Source organism: Uncinocarpus reesii, genomic scaffold (genome assembly GCF_000003515.1).
Source record: "Uncinocarpus reesii 1704 scaffold_1 genomic scaffold, whole genome shotgun sequence".
NCBI classification, from domain to species: domain Eukaryota; kingdom Fungi; phylum Ascomycota; class Eurotiomycetes; order Onygenales; family Onygenaceae; genus Uncinocarpus; species Uncinocarpus reesii.
The window spans coordinates 921,807-938,712 of record NW_003052500.1 but is presented as its reverse complement, the minus strand read 5'-3'; the positions used below and the strand labels follow the sequence as shown (position 1 = coordinate 938,712).

Here is a 16,906-nt window from a genome sequence, read left to right as displayed (position 1 = left end):
AGGCAGTCAGTGATGTGGTGTCCGTGGTCATAGTGGTGGTCGTTTCAGACAGTGTCTCTGACTCGCAATCAGTTGAAGTTGTTGCTGAGGCAGTTAGTGATGTGGTCTCCGTGGCCATAGTCGTGGTTGTTTCTGTTGGGCATGTTGGCCGTCCCAAAACCCTGATATCATCCACATGAATGTTTGTGCCACGATTCAGCAAACAGGATACACGGATTGAGATTGTAGTAGACGGAGAAACGGGTCTCCAGGAAGTCTCCCGACGTACCCAAGGTGTGGATGTTGTTCCAAAGCCAAGGGTTAACGAGTCGGTTCCGATTAAGAGATTGCCAGCGAACATCGAAAAGGTACAGACACTAGGTAAAACCCCGGAAGCTGCGCGAGATAGGCGCCATTGAAAGGAGACATCATAACGGAAAAAAGTATCTAGGCCATTTAAGGATTGATGGATTTGTGCATGGGCGTTGGCGGTATTGGAGAGTGCGCGACTAGATGAGAGTTAGTCAACCACACAAATCGAACGAAGGCCTTGAGAATATAACTTACAAGTATTTGTTTCCTTCAGCTGCACCACCAGAGAGTATGCTGCCGCTACTCGCAGTCCAACCATCTAAACCGTTTTCAAATGATGGATTGACTAATGGTTCAGCTCGAGGTCCTGAGCACGGGGTAGAGGTAGCAAGCACCGACGTCGTAAGGACAAGAAGTGACAAGATGGTCTGTCGCAACATGCTTGTCGTTTGCGAATACTTCGCAACTTTCAGAAGAAATCCAAGTTCCCTGTGAGAAAATCACTTATGGAGTCAGAATTGGAAGAAGAGAGCTGGCGAAATGCTCATGTGTATATACCAAATTCAACGTGAAAGCTAGATTGACATCTGTAATGCTCTGTTCATACTCTGGCGAGCAGTACAATCTCCACAGTCCTCCGTTCCTTATTCGAACTACATGGTGGCGCGCCTCTTCAATAATCAGCTCTGCGTTGACATGGGATATCTCGTTAACTCGCCCCAAAAAGAGTTAAATGGGTCGGTAATTTTCCGTGGCCGAAAACCAACAACAATGATTCTGGAAATAGTGGCTTGTGCAGCGAAGTTGAAAAAGCGGATGGACCGCTCCAGCCTTTTGCTTTCTGGACCGATTGGTGGAATATGCTTCACATTTCAATAGTCCGCAAAAAAGGTCTCGTGGAAGCTCGGCGGACGATGGGCCGATGGCAAAGGCTCAACTTATTTTTCCCAGGAACAAGCAATCAAGACTTGGCCGTTCCTGCAGCTTCAATTTGTGGCCCCGTGCTTAAAGTTCAAGAGGTGTTGAAACTAGCCAAGCACAGATAGAATTTGTGGAGGAATAAACAACATGGCCGTCGCTCAGGTACATGCAATGCTGAGGGCCTGTTCATCAAATATTTGGATCATCTCATTATAATACGAGCTTGTTTCCTGACAATGCAAGTTCATAGCCGGTCTGCCTTGCAGTGAATATTTTGCAGACGATTTAATGGAGGATGATAGGTTGGATTTATCCTCGGTTTCCTCCGATTAGCTCTTGATAGCCACCAATTTTCTTAAGTCGCTTATTTTCTGCTCCACTTCGTGCATTTCCGTAATCACGTTCGCTAGTGTAGGAAGAGGCCCGTCTAAAGCGGATGTAAACGAATTTTGCGCCGCTCGCAGAGCGGGGGGAACAAGAATGCCAAACCAGTGTATTGGGTTTGGAGGATGCTTGTTTGTAGGTTTCATTTGGTCTGCCGTGGCAGAGCTCTCGACTTCATTTTGGTCCGCATTTTTGTCATTGGCTGTGTTCTTGAGGTCGTCGCTGGATTTGTCTTGCACGATCATGAAACGACTAGGCGCAAGGCTTGAAGGGGGTTTTCCTAAGACCTTCGTATCGGGCAATTTGGAGCTGAGAGAACGAGCGATACTAGGAAAAGAAATGGCGACTAGAGTAGCCTGTGGTGGATTCGTTCCTGTTTTGGACAGTTAAGCGCAAGACGTGCAAGGAAGTTCTTGTGTTTCAACTTCAATTCCGGTGCTTGCAAAGCAGATTGGAGTAACCTTGGGCACATACACTTTTTTAACCGCTTTCATTCGATCGTCATAGTAATCCTCACCATATCGACGGCCGGGCGGACAGGAGTGATTTGCGCGTGCAAGCGAAATGAAGCCCTGAAAAAGACACAATTAGTGCTGAAATCAACGATTAGGAGAGAAAAGGAAAATTGAAGCTCACAGCCGATAGGTGATTTCCTAGTTCTTGATGAAGTCGTTGATGCTCGTCGAGGAGGTAGAGATACCGTTCGAGCAGGTCATCAATGGCCTGGATAGTGTCTGATTGTTCGGGGGTAGTCGAGCGCGCTGGGGAGGCCGGCGGTGAGGGAAGTGCTTCGCTCATCTTAGGATAGCAGGCGAGAGTTCAATGAAGCCAGTAGCTTGTAAGGAGACGAGGGATGGAAAGATGTTGATAGAATATAGAATGTGTGTTCAGTTGTTGCGAGCTGTCATCAGCAGCCAAGCCAACCCCAGGACGAGATCTGCTGCAAGCCACGACCCCAAACGGTGCGGGAGAAAGGCGATCAGAAATCCAAATGCCGGTTGATATTTTTCAGCGCCCAAAGTGCATAATATCTGCTTCTCATTTCTGACAGCCGTTCGTTGAATCGTTTTCTTCTTCGTGGAGCTGCCCAAAAGCGTGCTCTCTTATCTCCGGACAAAAGCGACGCTAAAAAATCATCGCCGCTCGTCTTCCACGGAGTTTCCATGCGTCATCCTGGATATTGTTGCTACAATAGATTTTGCATCAGCTAGCATCTCTAAGTGAAACGGAGCCCGTCCCACGAAATCGTTGCTGTCGCCCATCACATTTGTGCCACCCTAAGGGCTCGTCGGACTCTCAAGAGACGCCATAGAGCCACATTCCGGCCGGAGTTTCATCCGCTGCTTTTTGAGCAGATTGATACACTTTCATTGCCTCTGTCGTGATGTCCGTGGCTAGATTACAGCGGGACGCTGCTTTTCAAGCCCGCTCACTGGTATGACGCTGCTACTTCGTTGTTTCAAGTTCTGCTCCTACTCTAAATCCGCGCAGGCGATATTGATGGCTAACCCTTTGCCTCGAAATTCTGTAGTTTCGATCCTTACTTCGCCAATCCAAACAATTTTCAAATTACAACTTCCGAGAATATGCGTTGAGAAGAACACGGGATGCATTCAGAGAGCATCAGCATGAGACGGAGGAACGTACGGTACAGGAATTGCTCCAGAAGGGTATACATGATCTACGAATGATGAAGGTCAGCATGCACACCAACCCTCCTGGCTCCGTCCATCCTCAAAAGTATCACGGACCTCACTTGCGGTTCGAGGGGAAGCTAGACCTTGATGTTGATGGTGATCTAATATATCCCGAATAGAGACAAACGGTTATTAGCCAGTTCTACCAATTAGACCGACTAGTTGTAGAGGGACAGGAGTCGGTGAGTTTGTTATTCGCCTTGGCTGTTGGAAGCACTGCACGAGATAGATTCTGACGGTGTAATATAGGGCAGAGAAACAGGCTCCGAAGGAGGTATAGTACGACAAAAGGACTCTGCGTATGTATCTATCACAGCTGTTTGGGGGGACTCTTGCTAACACCAGCTGCAGGGCGAGTTGAAGTTGATGTATTCGATGACGGACAAAATCAATGCGCCGAATGCGCTTAAGGGATTGATTCTCCCAACGATGTAGAATAGATTCTCTTTGTGTGTTTTGTATGTTATGGTTACTTGTTCAAATTGTTACCGCGGTCTAGCATAGCAAGGAGCATCTAAATAGCACCCCATGAGCTTTGAATCTGGCCTGTCGTCCTATTGCTGCTCACTGGGGGCGGAAATCCCTTCTTCGCATTCCAGCACCCGGGCATCTTGCAAGCACGCCCATCACGTGACACATTTGATAAGAACCCCAGAGCGCAAGCTCCAAAACGCGCTTGATCTCCCAGCCTGCGCGTCCTGCGGTAATGGGGATGGCGTTTTCACTCTTTTTCAATCAATCAAGCCATTGATTTGTGCCATATACTACAATTGAAGAACATAGACTGAAAAGCAATTCAGTGGCACGGGTGTTTTAGGGCCTGGGAGACAAACATTTCAGGCAAGCAACCAGAGTTGTCTCTGATATACAATGGTTCCCGTAAGTTGAAATGGAGGACTCTGATTGTCCTGGGTTTCTAGTCACTGCCCTTTCCCGACAACTTTTGTTACAGTGAATGCCATGCGCTGTTCCAGCGGCGCCTTCCAGGTTGCAAGCGCCACTAGGTTTCAATGAGCTTATAGAATATACCAGCTAACTCACAGAATTTATCAAATAGTTCCGATCCTCACGTACTCGCTCCCAAGCCCTTGCTGAAAATGCGCCTAACCGAACAAGAGCGGGCCAGATTGACCACGATGTTTTTGAGGGATTGCCTGTTCGCCGCTGGTCCCGCCAGCGGACCACCTTTTCGCAGACTCCCAAAGTCGAAGTACTCGATACAGGTACAGCAGGCTCGCATGCACTACCGGAGCTACCAATGCCAAAAGATAGCCAGCTGCTGACACCACTGAGTCGATCGCTACTCCGTGCTGCCCGTGCCGGCTGTACCTACATCAAGGCCGTCAGAAAGGATCCCGATACAAACGGGAAGGAACCTAAGGGAGAAGATTCAGTTGGCTCGACGAATTATGAGCGAACGTTTACAGCTGTGAAATGGTCTACAATTCCCCGCCGTCTCGAACCTCCAGAGGCGGAGTTTCTAGCTAAGAGGCGGCCTGGTTTGCGCTCATTATATGGGGCGGCGGGGGCGGCGATCACCAACGCTGGACCCGGGATTGCGAATGCGGGAAATCAAGTACAGATGAGGAAAACGAAGTTCAAGAAGGTTGATGCGGTAACTGGGAGTGTAATCATCTATGAGGCATGGGTACCCGAAGGGCATAGGGTGGAAGGAGAAATTGCAGATGAAGCTGAGATTACTGCCGAAAACCCCGAGGCTACTATTGTTTCCGCCGCTCCTGCGCCAGGAACCGTAGTAGAGGGAGTCGGGATAGTCGACCAGGAAGGAGTTGTTGTTGCCGAACCTGAAGGTAGTATGGTCGCAGTTGTTCGAAAACGAAATCCACCGCCGAAACGGAAGGCCAAGGGATTTAGCAAAGGGAAACGGAAGAAAGTCATGTTTTCGCATGACGGTGCTGATCCATCCCATGCATCTGAAGGTTCAGGACAAGCAGTGACGGGACAGGCCCAGGATTCTTCTAGTCAACGTTCCGACCAGCCAGGCAAGGATGCCGCTGGTGATGAAGAGGAGGACGAAGAAGATGACGGTGATGGAAGCGAAGAGGAAGAAGAATACGGCGACGAGTCTAAACCCCAAACAAAATCAGAAGCCGTACCAGCGCCTCCAGAACTAGAAGACAAGAGGCAAGGCGTCTCTGGAATGAATCCCCCTGATAAGTCTAGCTCTCCGGAATTGCCGCTTTCAAAAGCGGTCACTGAACGTGCTGAAACGGCCGCAGCTGGTAGCAACCTGCATACACTTTCCACTGACATGGAGAAAGCGGAAGCTTCCGATATGGTTTCACCATCTGAGCTAGCTATTGATACGCAACTAGCTCCGCAGATATCGGAACAAGAGGTTGAAAACCAGCAAAAGGTTGAATCGGCGTCGGATAAACCACCTACGCCGTCACAGGAAGACAAAACCTCAGACAAACCCCAGCATACGCCGCCACCGTCTATGGAAGCCGAACGCACTCCTGCATCGATTGTCGCACCTACACCAATGGAAGAGGAGCGTACACCGGCAACTGAACCTTTACAGGCCTCAAGAGAACGTACTTCATCCGTGATGGATACTGGACCTGTCCGGTTTGAGGACGGAGAAGTAGACCTCCTTGGAAGCTTGGAAGCTAGTCTAGACAACCCCCCTCAAACATTTGAGGAAGATAAGCCAAGTCAGGAGCGCGAGAAGGAGGATGGAAAGGTTGAGGAAGCGGATGTGACAATGACTGGCTAGATAATTGGGACCGTCTCTCTTTTATGCAATGATTCACGATATTTCCCTCTATTGTTTGGATTGTGTAAGAATATTTTCGCCAATGCCAGCTTCAATTTCAAATTTCAAAACGTCATGTGCGTTGGTGGTATGCCAGCGGGTCGGTAAACCATAGTTATTGCGTAGAAACTTTGAAGATTGTTGATTGCCTTCCTATTATTTTGGAAACTGAAGACCCTGTTTTCCTAAAAAATAACTCTCCTTTGGTGAAATCGACCAGAATATCAAAGTGAATAATCTCACAAGCCTATATAATTGGGCAGGGTTGGAGAAGCCCAGACGCTTTCAAGGGGTGTGTACCCTCCAGAACATGCTCATGAGAATATGTTATCAATCAGATTAAAAAATATAAGTAAAAACAAGTAGTCCGTACGGCAACGGATCGCCCTAAGGCACTGCTCCTAAATGCGCAGTCACAAGCCCAACCTATACCAACATCAGTTCAAATATCATCACAACTTCCTCGGTCTACCACGCTTTCGTAAAGTCGGCTCTTTCACTGAGATATTCCCTGAATCTGGGACAGCATTCGTTTTCCTCTTTCGTCCCCGTCTCCGAGGCGCCTGGTTATCCTTTGTAGTCAGTTCGGATTTTCCAGCTTCAAGGAATTTCTTCATTATCTCTGGAGTTTTGTTTGAAGTACGCGCCGCAGCAATCGAGTTAAGCCTTGGCTTAGAAGGCATGTTGAGTTTCCGGCTGTTGGTTTGTGTTTGTGTCTGGCTCGCTTTACCAGGTTTTCGACCACGTTTGGCAGGCATTTTGGCACGCGTGAGAGCAGCGCCGCGCTTCTTTACCGGAATTGGTTGGACGGTCCTCGTTTTTCTGGCTTTTCTCGCTGCCGGCTCATGAACTATATTGCTTTGCGCTGATTTGAGCGCTGTACGGGTTTTTGAGACCGTATTTCCCCTTCCAGGCTTTGGGGAGGTAGACTCTGAGAGTCTCTGTTTCTTGTTGCGTCGAGCTTGCCTATCGGGAGCGTTGCTAGACTTGCGCTTCGAACCAGTCGTGCGTGTCTTAGATCCCTTATCTTTCTCTTTATTTTTAAATGCCTCTTTCTGCCTTGGGCCTAAGACTCCTCGGCAAGTTGGAGCTCCACATCGACATTCCTGCACGTTCTTTTGAGAATAAGGACTGTTATCGAGTCAATTAGCCTGGTTCTTGGAAACAGAAGATATGAAAGGCTTGCATACTCAAAATTATAGTCGTATGTCAGTTCTTCTCCGGTCATGATCCCATCTTCGCCTGCAAAAAGGGCCATACGCGGTTTTCCAGCAACAGTCCACTTCTCCATCCTACAATTGGGTTCGCAGGAATGATTTATGAAGCGGGCAATCGAGCCACGGGTGGCATCGATGACCATATTCTGGTCGAAGTACATGAGATAGTAGCACTAGAAATAGTCAATATTTTGCGCCGAAACAACAAATCAGGGCGGCATACGTCGTTCTTCTTGTAGACTGTCCTCATTCTCCGCTCGCACTCTTCCTGTGTGAGGATCTCTCCTGTGTATTCAACAATGATTTGATTCGGGTTAAAAGCACGATTGCTCCGGACGCCGTAGCCCCGATCTTCTGTTTTGATAACCTCAACTCCGATGTTGAATTTGCCCCCTGCTTTCGAGCGCCTCCGTAGCTCACTAAACGGCCGATTTTGGCATAATTCTGGACCAAGCTTGCAATTCGTATCATCGCATTCATAGAACATATATCGGTTATGGCAATTTTCATCACATCCTGTTTCAGGAGTGCACGTACACGTCGAATGCTCCTTGATCTTATTGGCTTTCCATATTGATGTCGCATCACCGACGAATACATCTACAAACGCATTAGTCTCCTGTCACATCGTCGAGTAGGGAATGAACACATACTTTTATTGGCTTTCCGCCATTCATCTGGTTTTGGTTGTCCATGTGGCAAGGGAGAGAAAATATCAAAGGGTAGCTTGTAACTCCGGCCGTTTTCCAAGAGCCTAGCACCGGCATACATTGGAAGCGGAAAAACGTTCGCTTGTTGGCCTTCTCCCTTTTTTGAATATGCTCTGCGTTTCCTTGAACTAGGGGCAGAAGGGTCAACATATTCCTGTCCAGCATATAGCCCGTGACGAAGCCAGAGCTTCTTTTTCCGGCGGATCAAACTATTCTCTCTGGGAGTGTGTTCCGTTGCGGAAGACTGCGAAATGGGCTTGTCACCATCTGATACACGTCGTTTCTTAGCAGGAGGCGGCTGCGGAGCTGGAGCCGAGTCCTTTTGGCTTTCCACTCTAGGTCGTAAACTTGCCCTCCGGTCAAGTTCCTTGATCTTGTGCGTGTTTTTTGATATAGCGTCAAATGTCCGTTTCCCGGGCGCCGAAGAAGCATTCACCGTCACTTCTCTTCCTTCCTGGCGTACAGTCAAGCGCGTGGATCGTCTTCTGGGGTTTTTGTATTCTGACAATATTCCTGCTTCCCCGCGAGAAGCGGGATGGTGTTCCATTGTTTTCGTAGGCTCTTCGCCATAAGGCACTCGTATGTCTCCGGAGCAGTCAGATAAGGGTGCAACGCTCATAGTTTCACCTGCTTTGCAGCCATCAAGGCAACCATCCTCAGCCTTCTGGTTTGTGTCCTTCGCTTCCGCGCCGGTAGGGACAAAACGAGAAGATAAATCCCCTTGATCGACCGTATATCCGTTCTCTAGCATTTCTCAATTAGCCTACATCACTTCATCTCCAACAGCCGCGTTCTCCGCCGTGCAATCGCTCATACCTTCGAACTCCATTGTCCTCAATGACGAACGCGTGACGCGTCGTGAAGCGGCGGATTCTTTCTTGCGGTCTTCATGACCGTCCTTAGAATCCGCCGGAGTAGACGGCTCGGATACGCTCGTGGCAGGGGTAAGAACGGGGACAGTCGCGTCAATTGTCGTGTCGCTATCCACGGTGGAAGAGGTATCGGTGGAAGACCGTGAGACCATGGGGCCTCGTGCCATTCTGATAGTTGTCCTAAGTTCTTGAAAAATGTAACAATGGAGACAAAATCTGTCTCTAAGCGTGTCCCGGTGTTTGAAATATCTCTTGACGCGTGTAAAATATAAGAACAAGGCTGGAGTGCAGGTGGCTGATCTTTGTTGGTTTTAACTACGGGGTAATTGAAGAACGCGGCTCCTTGCTCAGCTAACTAGTTAGACAAATGGCAAAACGCAAAGACGAAAGTCAGAATCAGAAAGGGGAATATAGCGAAATCATCCACGATGTTGAGTAGAACTCTTTCGAGCCTCTAACGAAAAATTGAAAAGTTTAGAGGGGATATGCTCGGATGAGAACAGGAGGGGAGCTGGCTTTTCTCGCTGGGGTTGTGACGCTCACAGACCGTCCCCATCACTGTAACTAGAGACGGACAAGGGCAAGGGTTTTACGGCGCGGACAGCGGATCGCCGCATATCAGTCAAATCCTCCTCTCAAGATCGGTAGTATATCCGAAATGAGAGATGTATAGCATTAAACGTAGAGTTATCCAGGTACGTAGCAAACGTCTACGATAGTTATGAGTACAAAACCGCTTCGTCCTGCAATCGCGAGGAACTGGATTTAAGCCAAACGCACCAGCATCCCTTAAACAACTGATACGTTTCCGGACATTGGGAAATATCAGAACAACCCCCGGGTAGATTCGTACAAAGTTCATATCACAGGTTCAGAAGGAAATAAACTAACAGTCTAGGAGCCTTGACAGCGCCAGTATAAAACAAAGAAAGCTCGAGCGTTTTTGAGTGTGGGAGTGCGATGTTAAACATTAAGAAAGTTTCTGGTGTATGAGTGAGTACTTCGTAGAAAGAAACGCTCCTCGAGAAGGGGTATATTTGCGAATCATATCGGCGGAGTGAATGTCATTTGAGACGAAAGGATCCCATGAACGAGAAAAAGAAAATAAAACTAGGTAGCAACACACAAAGAAGTAGGCTCAAGCGGCCTGTTGCGCATTAGGTAGAGGTCCTCTACCTCTGGGGCCTTCAAAAGTAGGCTGCGCACCCTTTACACGGTTCATCTCCAGATCTCCGGTTTGTGCTTCTAAATCACGACGCCGGTGCTTCACTTTATGTGTAGCAAACCGCTGGTCACCTTCCACAAATGCTTTCTTGAACTCCACATAGCTTGGGGACCGAGGTTTCCCAAGAATGGCAATCCAATTCTTGAAAAAGTTTCCTTGAGTGAAAGGTCGGTGACGATCGGCCTTTCTAAATTTATGCGAGTTCAGATATTCTCTTGTTGTCTCACCTCTTCCCATCAAGAAGAGATGATAGCCCCAGAGGGCAGCCGGGTAGGGAAGGGCAATTGCTGCATAAATGACCATCGCAAATGGCACCCTCCACTTATCGATCGATTGTCGGAAACTGATTCCCTCGCGGCTCTGATAGACAAGGACGTGCGTTAAGCTGGCACCCAGCAGAAAAGCCGCACAGATTGTAGCTGAGCTGACGAATGCGAAAAAATATCGGTAGTTACGGCGTCCAACGCAATTGTTGAGCCAAACACAGTGGTGATCCAGCGTTTCAATACAGTTGTCACAGGTGCGGCAGTGGTAGCACCGAGGAGGGCGCCAAAGATTACAGGTTCTGCAGTACTTGACCGGTACATCCATAGCAGCCATCTCGGATGTAGCGAGTTTGACCATGACCCAATCATTTGTTGGGGGTCCAAGAATCAAAGGATCCTCGGCAGGATCGGTGGGAGGGAAGACATGCAAGTTTCGTGGAAAGATCTAGCCAAGGCAATGTCAGTTAGAATGCCATCATATCACCCGGTGGACATCACAGATTTAACTAGGGGAAACGTACTCCGGGGTCTACTAGTGATGCATGTAGAAATGAAGATAAACACACGAAGAAGACGTAAGCGAACAGTATTGGGATGGCAGGTGATATATTATGCCATAGCCATGGGGCCCTGAAATTTATTTTTAGCAAGGCGAAACACTGTGCTTTGAGCGAAGAAGACATACGAATAAGCGAAGAATAACGCTCCAGGCAATGCCACAAATATCCCTGTTGCTATGTTCACAGGCCGATCGCGAGCATTTTGAAAGCGGCCGCCCCAGAAGAAAATCGTGTTTCCAGTAAAGTATTCGTAATTTTGCCCAAGGTCGTTTGTAAATGTTGGTTTGTCAGGCTTTAAGCCGTTTGAAGCCGGAGAGGAAGCAGCCGATGACAGCCTTTCGTGGCCTCTTGAATCAAGACGCTCTGATTGCTCATTCTTGTTTCCCTTGAGAAAGCCGGAGCGGAACGAAAGAGGTGATCGCTGAGGAGGGTCCGCGTTTCCGCTTTGTTTATGAATGCTGTTTAGATTCAGATGAGTTGGAGCCATTCCACGAGACCGATCATGTAGAAGCCGAACGCTATCCCCTCCGCTTCTTACAGTTGTATTGCCTGTGGGACTTGCAGTGGAAGTTCCCCGGTCGAGGAGCATTGGGTCCGTGAATTCTGTTCCCCTGGACGGCGGTGGAAGGTCATAATCCAGCCCGCTAAGTCCAGGTATCACTGAATTGGATATCAGACTCCTTCGAATTGGGTTTGAAGCAACATCGCTCTGACCGTCTTCACTCGGCATAACTTGCGTCGTTCCGGTTGGAGGCCGCCCGGCGCGTTGCATCTGAAGCCTTTGGGAGCTCATCGGACGAAAGAAGGCATGCGAAGTTAGGGATGGAACGTGTGTTCTGCTTATTCGGTTCCCAGCACTGAGAGCGGGGCCACTTCCATGGTTCGACGCGGCTGATATCGAATGCCTAGCCAAACGCCCACGACGGGATGCAGACCTTTGAGATCGTGCGGGAGGACTTTGAGGCCGGGGGTCGCCATCTTCAGATGGTATATCCGTCATATGCGAGGAGATGTATGACACGGGCCGGGTACTAAGGTTAGGAGAAAGGGGATCGGGGTCGGTGGGGGACTGAGGATTCGATGCGGTAGCCATTGTTGACGACCTAAATTGATTGCTTCGGAGTTAAGTAGCTTAAACGATTGTGATCGTAGTTTCATATTCTCAACGAGAGGCCGGAATTCATCTTCATTGGGTTATAATGAAGTTAACGTATCCCAGCAGGCACAGCTCCAGAGATGAGGAATGACGAAAGAACCAGGGGGTCTCGGGGCGACAGGGAGCGTAGAGTGCGTCGAGGACAAGTCCGGAGCCGACGACAGTATAAGACAGCAGTCGAGATCAAACCCAATGGGTAGAAGATGTCAAGCAGCCCATTCCATGTCGGCGAAGTGAACGTCTTTTCTTTCCACACTCTCGCTGTCTTGCTCCCCTTGCATTCCTCCCTTTTTCAGGCACAAAGCGCGGTTGCTGACTCAGCCAGCACATCAAGTCACGTGCAGGCCGGAACATCACGATCCAAATAAACCCACCACTTCTTGCGCCTGAACCGACCAACAGCCAAGTTACGCTCTCCAAACAACACCCAATTGCCCGTCTCCATCGCAATTGTATATTCTCAAACCGACATGTCGTCCATTGCTGCGAATGTGGCCCGCCGGGCCCTCATCAGACAACCCCTTAGAACCATGCGAGCCCAACCGCTTCGACAGTACTCCTCCCGAACGGAAGAAGCTGGGCTGGTCAAGGGACCGAAGAGAGATCCCGAGCTCTACGTATGTGCCTTTTGAGCAGTCCCTTTGAGGCAGTCTTTCTGCTTTGAGCTAGTTGTCTAACGTACAAACGCTTTCATCCAGCTCCTCCTCGGTGTCATGGCCGGAGCCTTCGGCCTTGCTGGATGGTACTTTGGAAGATCGCCCACCACTGTCACCTCCGAGAGCAACATTCGCATTGGCGAGAGTGCTATGCCTTGGGAGGTTGATGATGAGAAGGCTGAAACCCAGGGACATTTCAAATATCAGTACCACCCACATGGTGATAAGAACCAGCCCCTCAAGTCCGCCCCCAGTGCTTTGAACGAAGTCGTCATTCCAAACGTCACATTGCCAAAGGTATGCCGGTTGGTTTCGCAATCTGAGATGTGTCAGTGACCCTAATGATGTTATGTTTGTTATAGGACTTGCACGATCGGTTCAACAAGTATGGAAAGGATTATTAGATCTTCTGTATTCTACCACTTCAAACGCAGAAGTTGAACACCGAGTTCCCTTTGATACAATCGCAAACCTTGTGTAAATAAAAATCATATGTAACTTTTGGGTGCACCGATCATTTGATATAATTTCCTTGACTTTAATTGATTTCATTGATGGACGATTGATTTGGAGATTTGTACATCTTCCGACATATTTACAACAAAGATACGAACCCAAGTAACAACAGCAGATTCAAATTAAGCGTTCTCTGTTCATATAATAGCACCGTCAACCGTCAAACTGAAATTAACATATCCAAAACACATTACAATTCATCCGCATTTCTGGTCGCCTCCTTTCCCTCGCTGGCTGGCTTCGGCTTCTGATCCTCTCGTTGTACAGACTTTTCATCGCCGGCTACCGATGCAGGTTTGTCTCCTGGAACCTGTTGATCTTCCTTTCCGACGGTCTCAAGATTCTGTCCCTCGACATCAGGATGCGGTGGCGCGAGGTTCTGTTGAACTTCACGTCCCTGGGCATCTACCACCCTTGTGCGTGTCTCGTACCTGGTTTTAAACGACACATTGCCGGCTTTCGCTAACGACGCAACTTGTTCCGCATCCAAAAGATTCCCATCTTGGTCACGGTATTCGATAGATTCTTCCCTACCAAGGATTTTCTGGCCCGAAGGCAGTGTAACCTCAGCTTCTTCCATAGGTTTCTCCTCCGGCTCGTTTTGTTTGACTTGTGGTGCTTCCTGTTGCTTCACTTGTGGGGGAGCTAGCTTTTGCTCAGGTACCTTTGCAGGTGTTACCGATGCCGCTGGCTGAGATGAGCTGGGGGTCACAGCATTTGAGTATTGGGCCAACTAACCAAGTTCAGTACTTATTTGATTATTGTCTCGCACCACGGGGGGGAGGCTGCCACTTCGGGGGACTTACGTCTGTATAGAATGTATTGCAATCGAAATCCCATGAACTCAACAACTTAACCTTACGGCAAGCATCTTGGGTCCATGGGTTGCCATAAGCCAGTGGGGAGAATATCGCGAAAACTGCAACACTTGCAACCAAGAATAAAACGAAGAAGACATTGCCAACGACAGCATTCTTCTTCGAGCCGCATAAGGTGACACGGTTGGCAGCAAAGTCGAAAATTTGGCAAAATGCCAAAATCGCAAAATATAGCGCAGGGAAATAGTGATGCAGGAAAAGCTGACGGGCCATTAGGTAGAAGGGGAAATAATGGAAAGCCCAAGCCAAGACTGTCTGGCCGATCTCGTAATCAAAGCGTTTGAAATTGACGTTGCGATAATCACCGAAGCCTCGTTGCCATCGGAGGACCGCAAGACCTTTGAAGGCCACATAGATCACGATTGCACCAGTGGATGCCCACCAGATAAGGGGGTTCCCAATGAGATAAACTTGGCGGTGGTTTTTGCCCCAGAAATTGATACCGCGTAGCAGAAGTGGCCAGGAGTTAGGCCGCGAGTCCCAAGCGTGGGATTCCACCAAGCCAGCGTTCGTCTTCCACATAACCCGCTGAAGCTCCCAGAACTTGGCAAAGAAGCCCGGACGTCTATAGTTAACCTTTTCCACATCCGATCCCAGCATCGGGTGCTCATTATGCTCAACATACCAAATGCTGTTAGGGAGAGAGCCGCCTTTGGCGCAAGTCACTTCCTGCTGCTCAAACCCCCAGTCAGGAAGCTTTACAGGATGCGAGAATAAGACGCAACCACTCATGACATGAACGAGCTTAAACTTGGTTTCGATGGTTCTGAGACGCTTTTTAGCTTCTGTTCCTTTTGACAGGGATTTAACAATCTCGACACGGAATAGATCGTTGGCATCGCCAGGGAAGCCCTCATAACCGTAAGCGGAAACTTCGTTCTGCCAGTCAGCTTCGGTCACCGGGGGCCTATGGTCGTGAGAGTGGAGTCTTCGATCTGTAGTCAAATGGTAAAGTTTCAGGGTAGCACCATCTTCAATAAAGGTAGTTGTGAGATTATCCCATGCCTTCGGGCCTTGCACTTGACCATAAGGCCCGAGAGGTTGCGTTTGATTTTCGAATATCCAGACATTGTTTTCATCTTTGTGAGGATAAAGGGTGATTTGTTGTTGCTTGCTTCCGGTGGGATACATGTGGCTGTGGGAATGTAGGTACCCGCCTTGGGTGTTGTGATGTCGGAGTGAGATGCGAGCGCCGAACGCAATATCAGCAGGGACATCCTTCATTCCTTTGGAGTTGAGGGTTGCCTGAATTCTGAAGACATAAAGCCATCACCTTCTCCAGGATTTACTAGACAGATAAAGTGAATGGCAAACATCGTAAGATAGAAGACAATAGGAATGCCTATTAGGCAAAATGCCCGCGCAGCGAAGTGCTTGATCCAGATATCCTAGCAGGGAGTTTTAGTGTCATCATCTCCTATGCTCCTTAATACAACAGGTACTTACGAGAGTAACGGTCCTCGTATCTCCTAGGAGAACCCAGAGCTGAAGCACAGTCAAGCTTCCAACCCACGCAATCGTAAATAAGCCCACCCATTTGACACTCACGGTAGCGCCCAGACAAACGCCAGTAGCAGCGAGCCAAAACCACCATGACGGTCCGAACGCCTTTGAAGGTCCTTGCTCGTGCTGGTTTGTAAAACATGTAAATGAAAGAGCCGTCAAGGCAGTGAAAATGACCAACGGCGAGTCAAGGAGGATATAACGAGATTGGGTAGCCAACCCGTTTTCTATACCATAAGTCAATGGCAATTCGCAATTATACGTTGATAGAGACGCAGGCTTACCGAATGTTACAAGAAGAGCTCCAAGTGCAGCCGTCACAGTCCGACAACCAGAACCTTTGAGGGTGAAGAACATTGTAGGGACGGACAAAACACCCATAATCGCCGGTAACATCCGCATTGCAACATAAGGAACTCCAGGCTCGATATAGTCTTTGCCAATCTCCTTGAAGTCGAAGTCGCCGCGAAACCCACCAAGGTAGCCAGCAAGTGTAATCAGTAACTTTGCCAGCGGTGGATGGACATCCATGAAGAATTTCCCTTTGATGTACTTCGTCGCAAATCCGCCAAAGCTACAAAGAGAGTAGTTTGTAAGTAGAGGAACTGAAAGTATGGGAGAGAGCATGGAGAGACGAACTGGACTTCATCGAATACAACGCTGCTCGGCTGATAGATCTTGAACAACCGTACCACAGTTGCAATTGCTGTAATGAGGAGCACTATCTTATAGTCGGATTTGGGCAGATTGAAAATGTCACTGTCCCGCACGCCCTCAGAGGTGTAGTCGGACACTTTCGACGCGGCTTTGCGTCGATTCTTAGGACCGGGGGAGCGGCCAGGAGACCGGCTGCTCCGCCGGGCGGGAGGGTTGGTCTCCAGCCCAGCCTTCGCAGACTTTGGCGGCATTATGAAGGATTAGATACTATTATGTGCGTGAAAAGAATCAAAAATCATATGAAAACATTTGTAGAAGTAAATTGTGGGGGACCGCGGAAGTTGAAACGGAAGAGGAGGCAACGAAAAGAGAGGTTAACGAGAGTCCGAAGTCAACAAGAAAGACACCGCAACAAGAATGAGAGGAAGGGCGAAGGGCAACCACCGAGATGTCGAACTGGCCTGAGGGAATTCGTGTCTTCTGTTGGATGAGGCTTGCTTAAGCTGGCCTTGGCCGAAAAGGGGAAGCTGGCCGAAGCGCGAGATGTTGGATTAGGTAAGCCGCCCTTGGACCACGTGAAAGTCCGAAATCGAGCCGCAATATCAACTTTCGCATTCA

At 48.8% G+C, this 16,906-nt stretch overlaps 7 protein-coding genes across 7 annotated transcripts in view; 2 read left to right on the top strand and 5 right to left on the bottom strand.

Moving 5' to 3' along the window:
- The window catches only part of UREG_00490 (uncharacterized protein), a gene marked incomplete at both ends in the record, with an annotated part of 2,822 nt that extends 2,091 nt beyond the window's left edge, over positions 1 to 731 (bottom strand). Inside the window, 2 exons of the mRNA XM_002540931.1 lie at positions 269 to 488; positions 547 to 731. Coding sequence (XP_002540977.1) covers positions 269 to 488; positions 547 to 731 — 405 coding nt within the window. The remainder of the gene's footprint in view (positions 1 to 268; positions 489 to 546) is intronic.
- Positions 732 to 1,541: 810 nt separating this feature from the next.
- On the bottom strand, positions 1,542 to 2,394 carry UREG_00489 (uncharacterized protein; the record flags this gene model as incomplete). Its single annotated transcript, XM_002540930.1, has 3 exons — positions 1,542 to 1,923; positions 2,071 to 2,168; positions 2,233 to 2,394. 3 exons carry the CDS (start codon positions 2,392 to 2,394, stop codon positions 1,542 to 1,544), a joined length of 642 nt encoding a protein of 213 aa, XP_002540976.1.
- A 1,769-nt stretch (positions 2,395 to 4,163) lies between these two features.
- UREG_00488 (uncharacterized protein) lies at positions 4,164 to 6,033 on the top strand (the record flags this gene model as incomplete). Its single annotated transcript, XM_002540929.1, has 2 exons — positions 4,164 to 4,172; positions 4,351 to 6,033. 2 exons carry the CDS (start codon positions 4,164 to 4,166, stop codon positions 6,031 to 6,033), a joined length of 1,692 nt encoding a protein of 563 aa, XP_002540975.1.
- Positions 6,034 to 6,540: 507 nt separating this feature from the next.
- UREG_00487 (uncharacterized protein) lies at positions 6,541 to 9,038 on the bottom strand (the record flags this gene model as incomplete). The annotated part of the gene is made up of 6 exons (XM_002540928.1): positions 6,541 to 6,635; positions 6,716 to 7,203; positions 7,263 to 7,462; positions 7,513 to 7,889; positions 7,943 to 8,743; positions 8,816 to 9,038. 6 exons carry the CDS (start codon positions 9,036 to 9,038, stop codon positions 6,541 to 6,543), a joined length of 2,184 nt encoding a protein of 727 aa, XP_002540974.1.
- Positions 9,039 to 10,009: 971 nt separating this feature from the next.
- On the bottom strand, positions 10,010 to 12,015 carry UREG_00486 (uncharacterized protein; the record flags this gene model as incomplete). Its single annotated transcript, XM_002540927.1, has 3 exons — positions 10,010 to 10,807; positions 10,929 to 10,992; positions 11,048 to 12,015. 3 exons carry the CDS (start codon positions 12,013 to 12,015, stop codon positions 10,010 to 10,012), a joined length of 1,830 nt encoding a protein of 609 aa, XP_002540973.1.
- A 533-nt stretch (positions 12,016 to 12,548) lies between these two features.
- On the top strand, positions 12,549 to 13,138 carry UREG_00485 (uncharacterized protein; the record flags this gene model as incomplete). Its single annotated transcript, XM_002540926.1, has 3 exons — positions 12,549 to 12,695; positions 12,777 to 13,031; positions 13,097 to 13,138. The coding sequence occupies 3 exons, from the start codon at positions 12,549 to 12,551 to the stop codon at positions 13,136 to 13,138; spliced, it is 444 nt and encodes a 147-aa protein (XP_002540972.1).
- A 302-nt stretch (positions 13,139 to 13,440) lies between these two features.
- UREG_00484 (uncharacterized protein) lies at positions 13,441 to 16,539 on the bottom strand (the record flags this gene model as incomplete). Its single annotated transcript, XM_002540925.1, has 5 exons — positions 13,441 to 13,983; positions 14,057 to 15,373; positions 15,575 to 15,613; positions 15,677 to 16,205; positions 16,271 to 16,539. 5 exons carry the CDS (start codon positions 16,537 to 16,539, stop codon positions 13,441 to 13,443), a joined length of 2,697 nt encoding a protein of 898 aa, XP_002540971.1.
- Between the last annotated feature and the right edge of the window lie 367 nt (positions 16,540 to 16,906).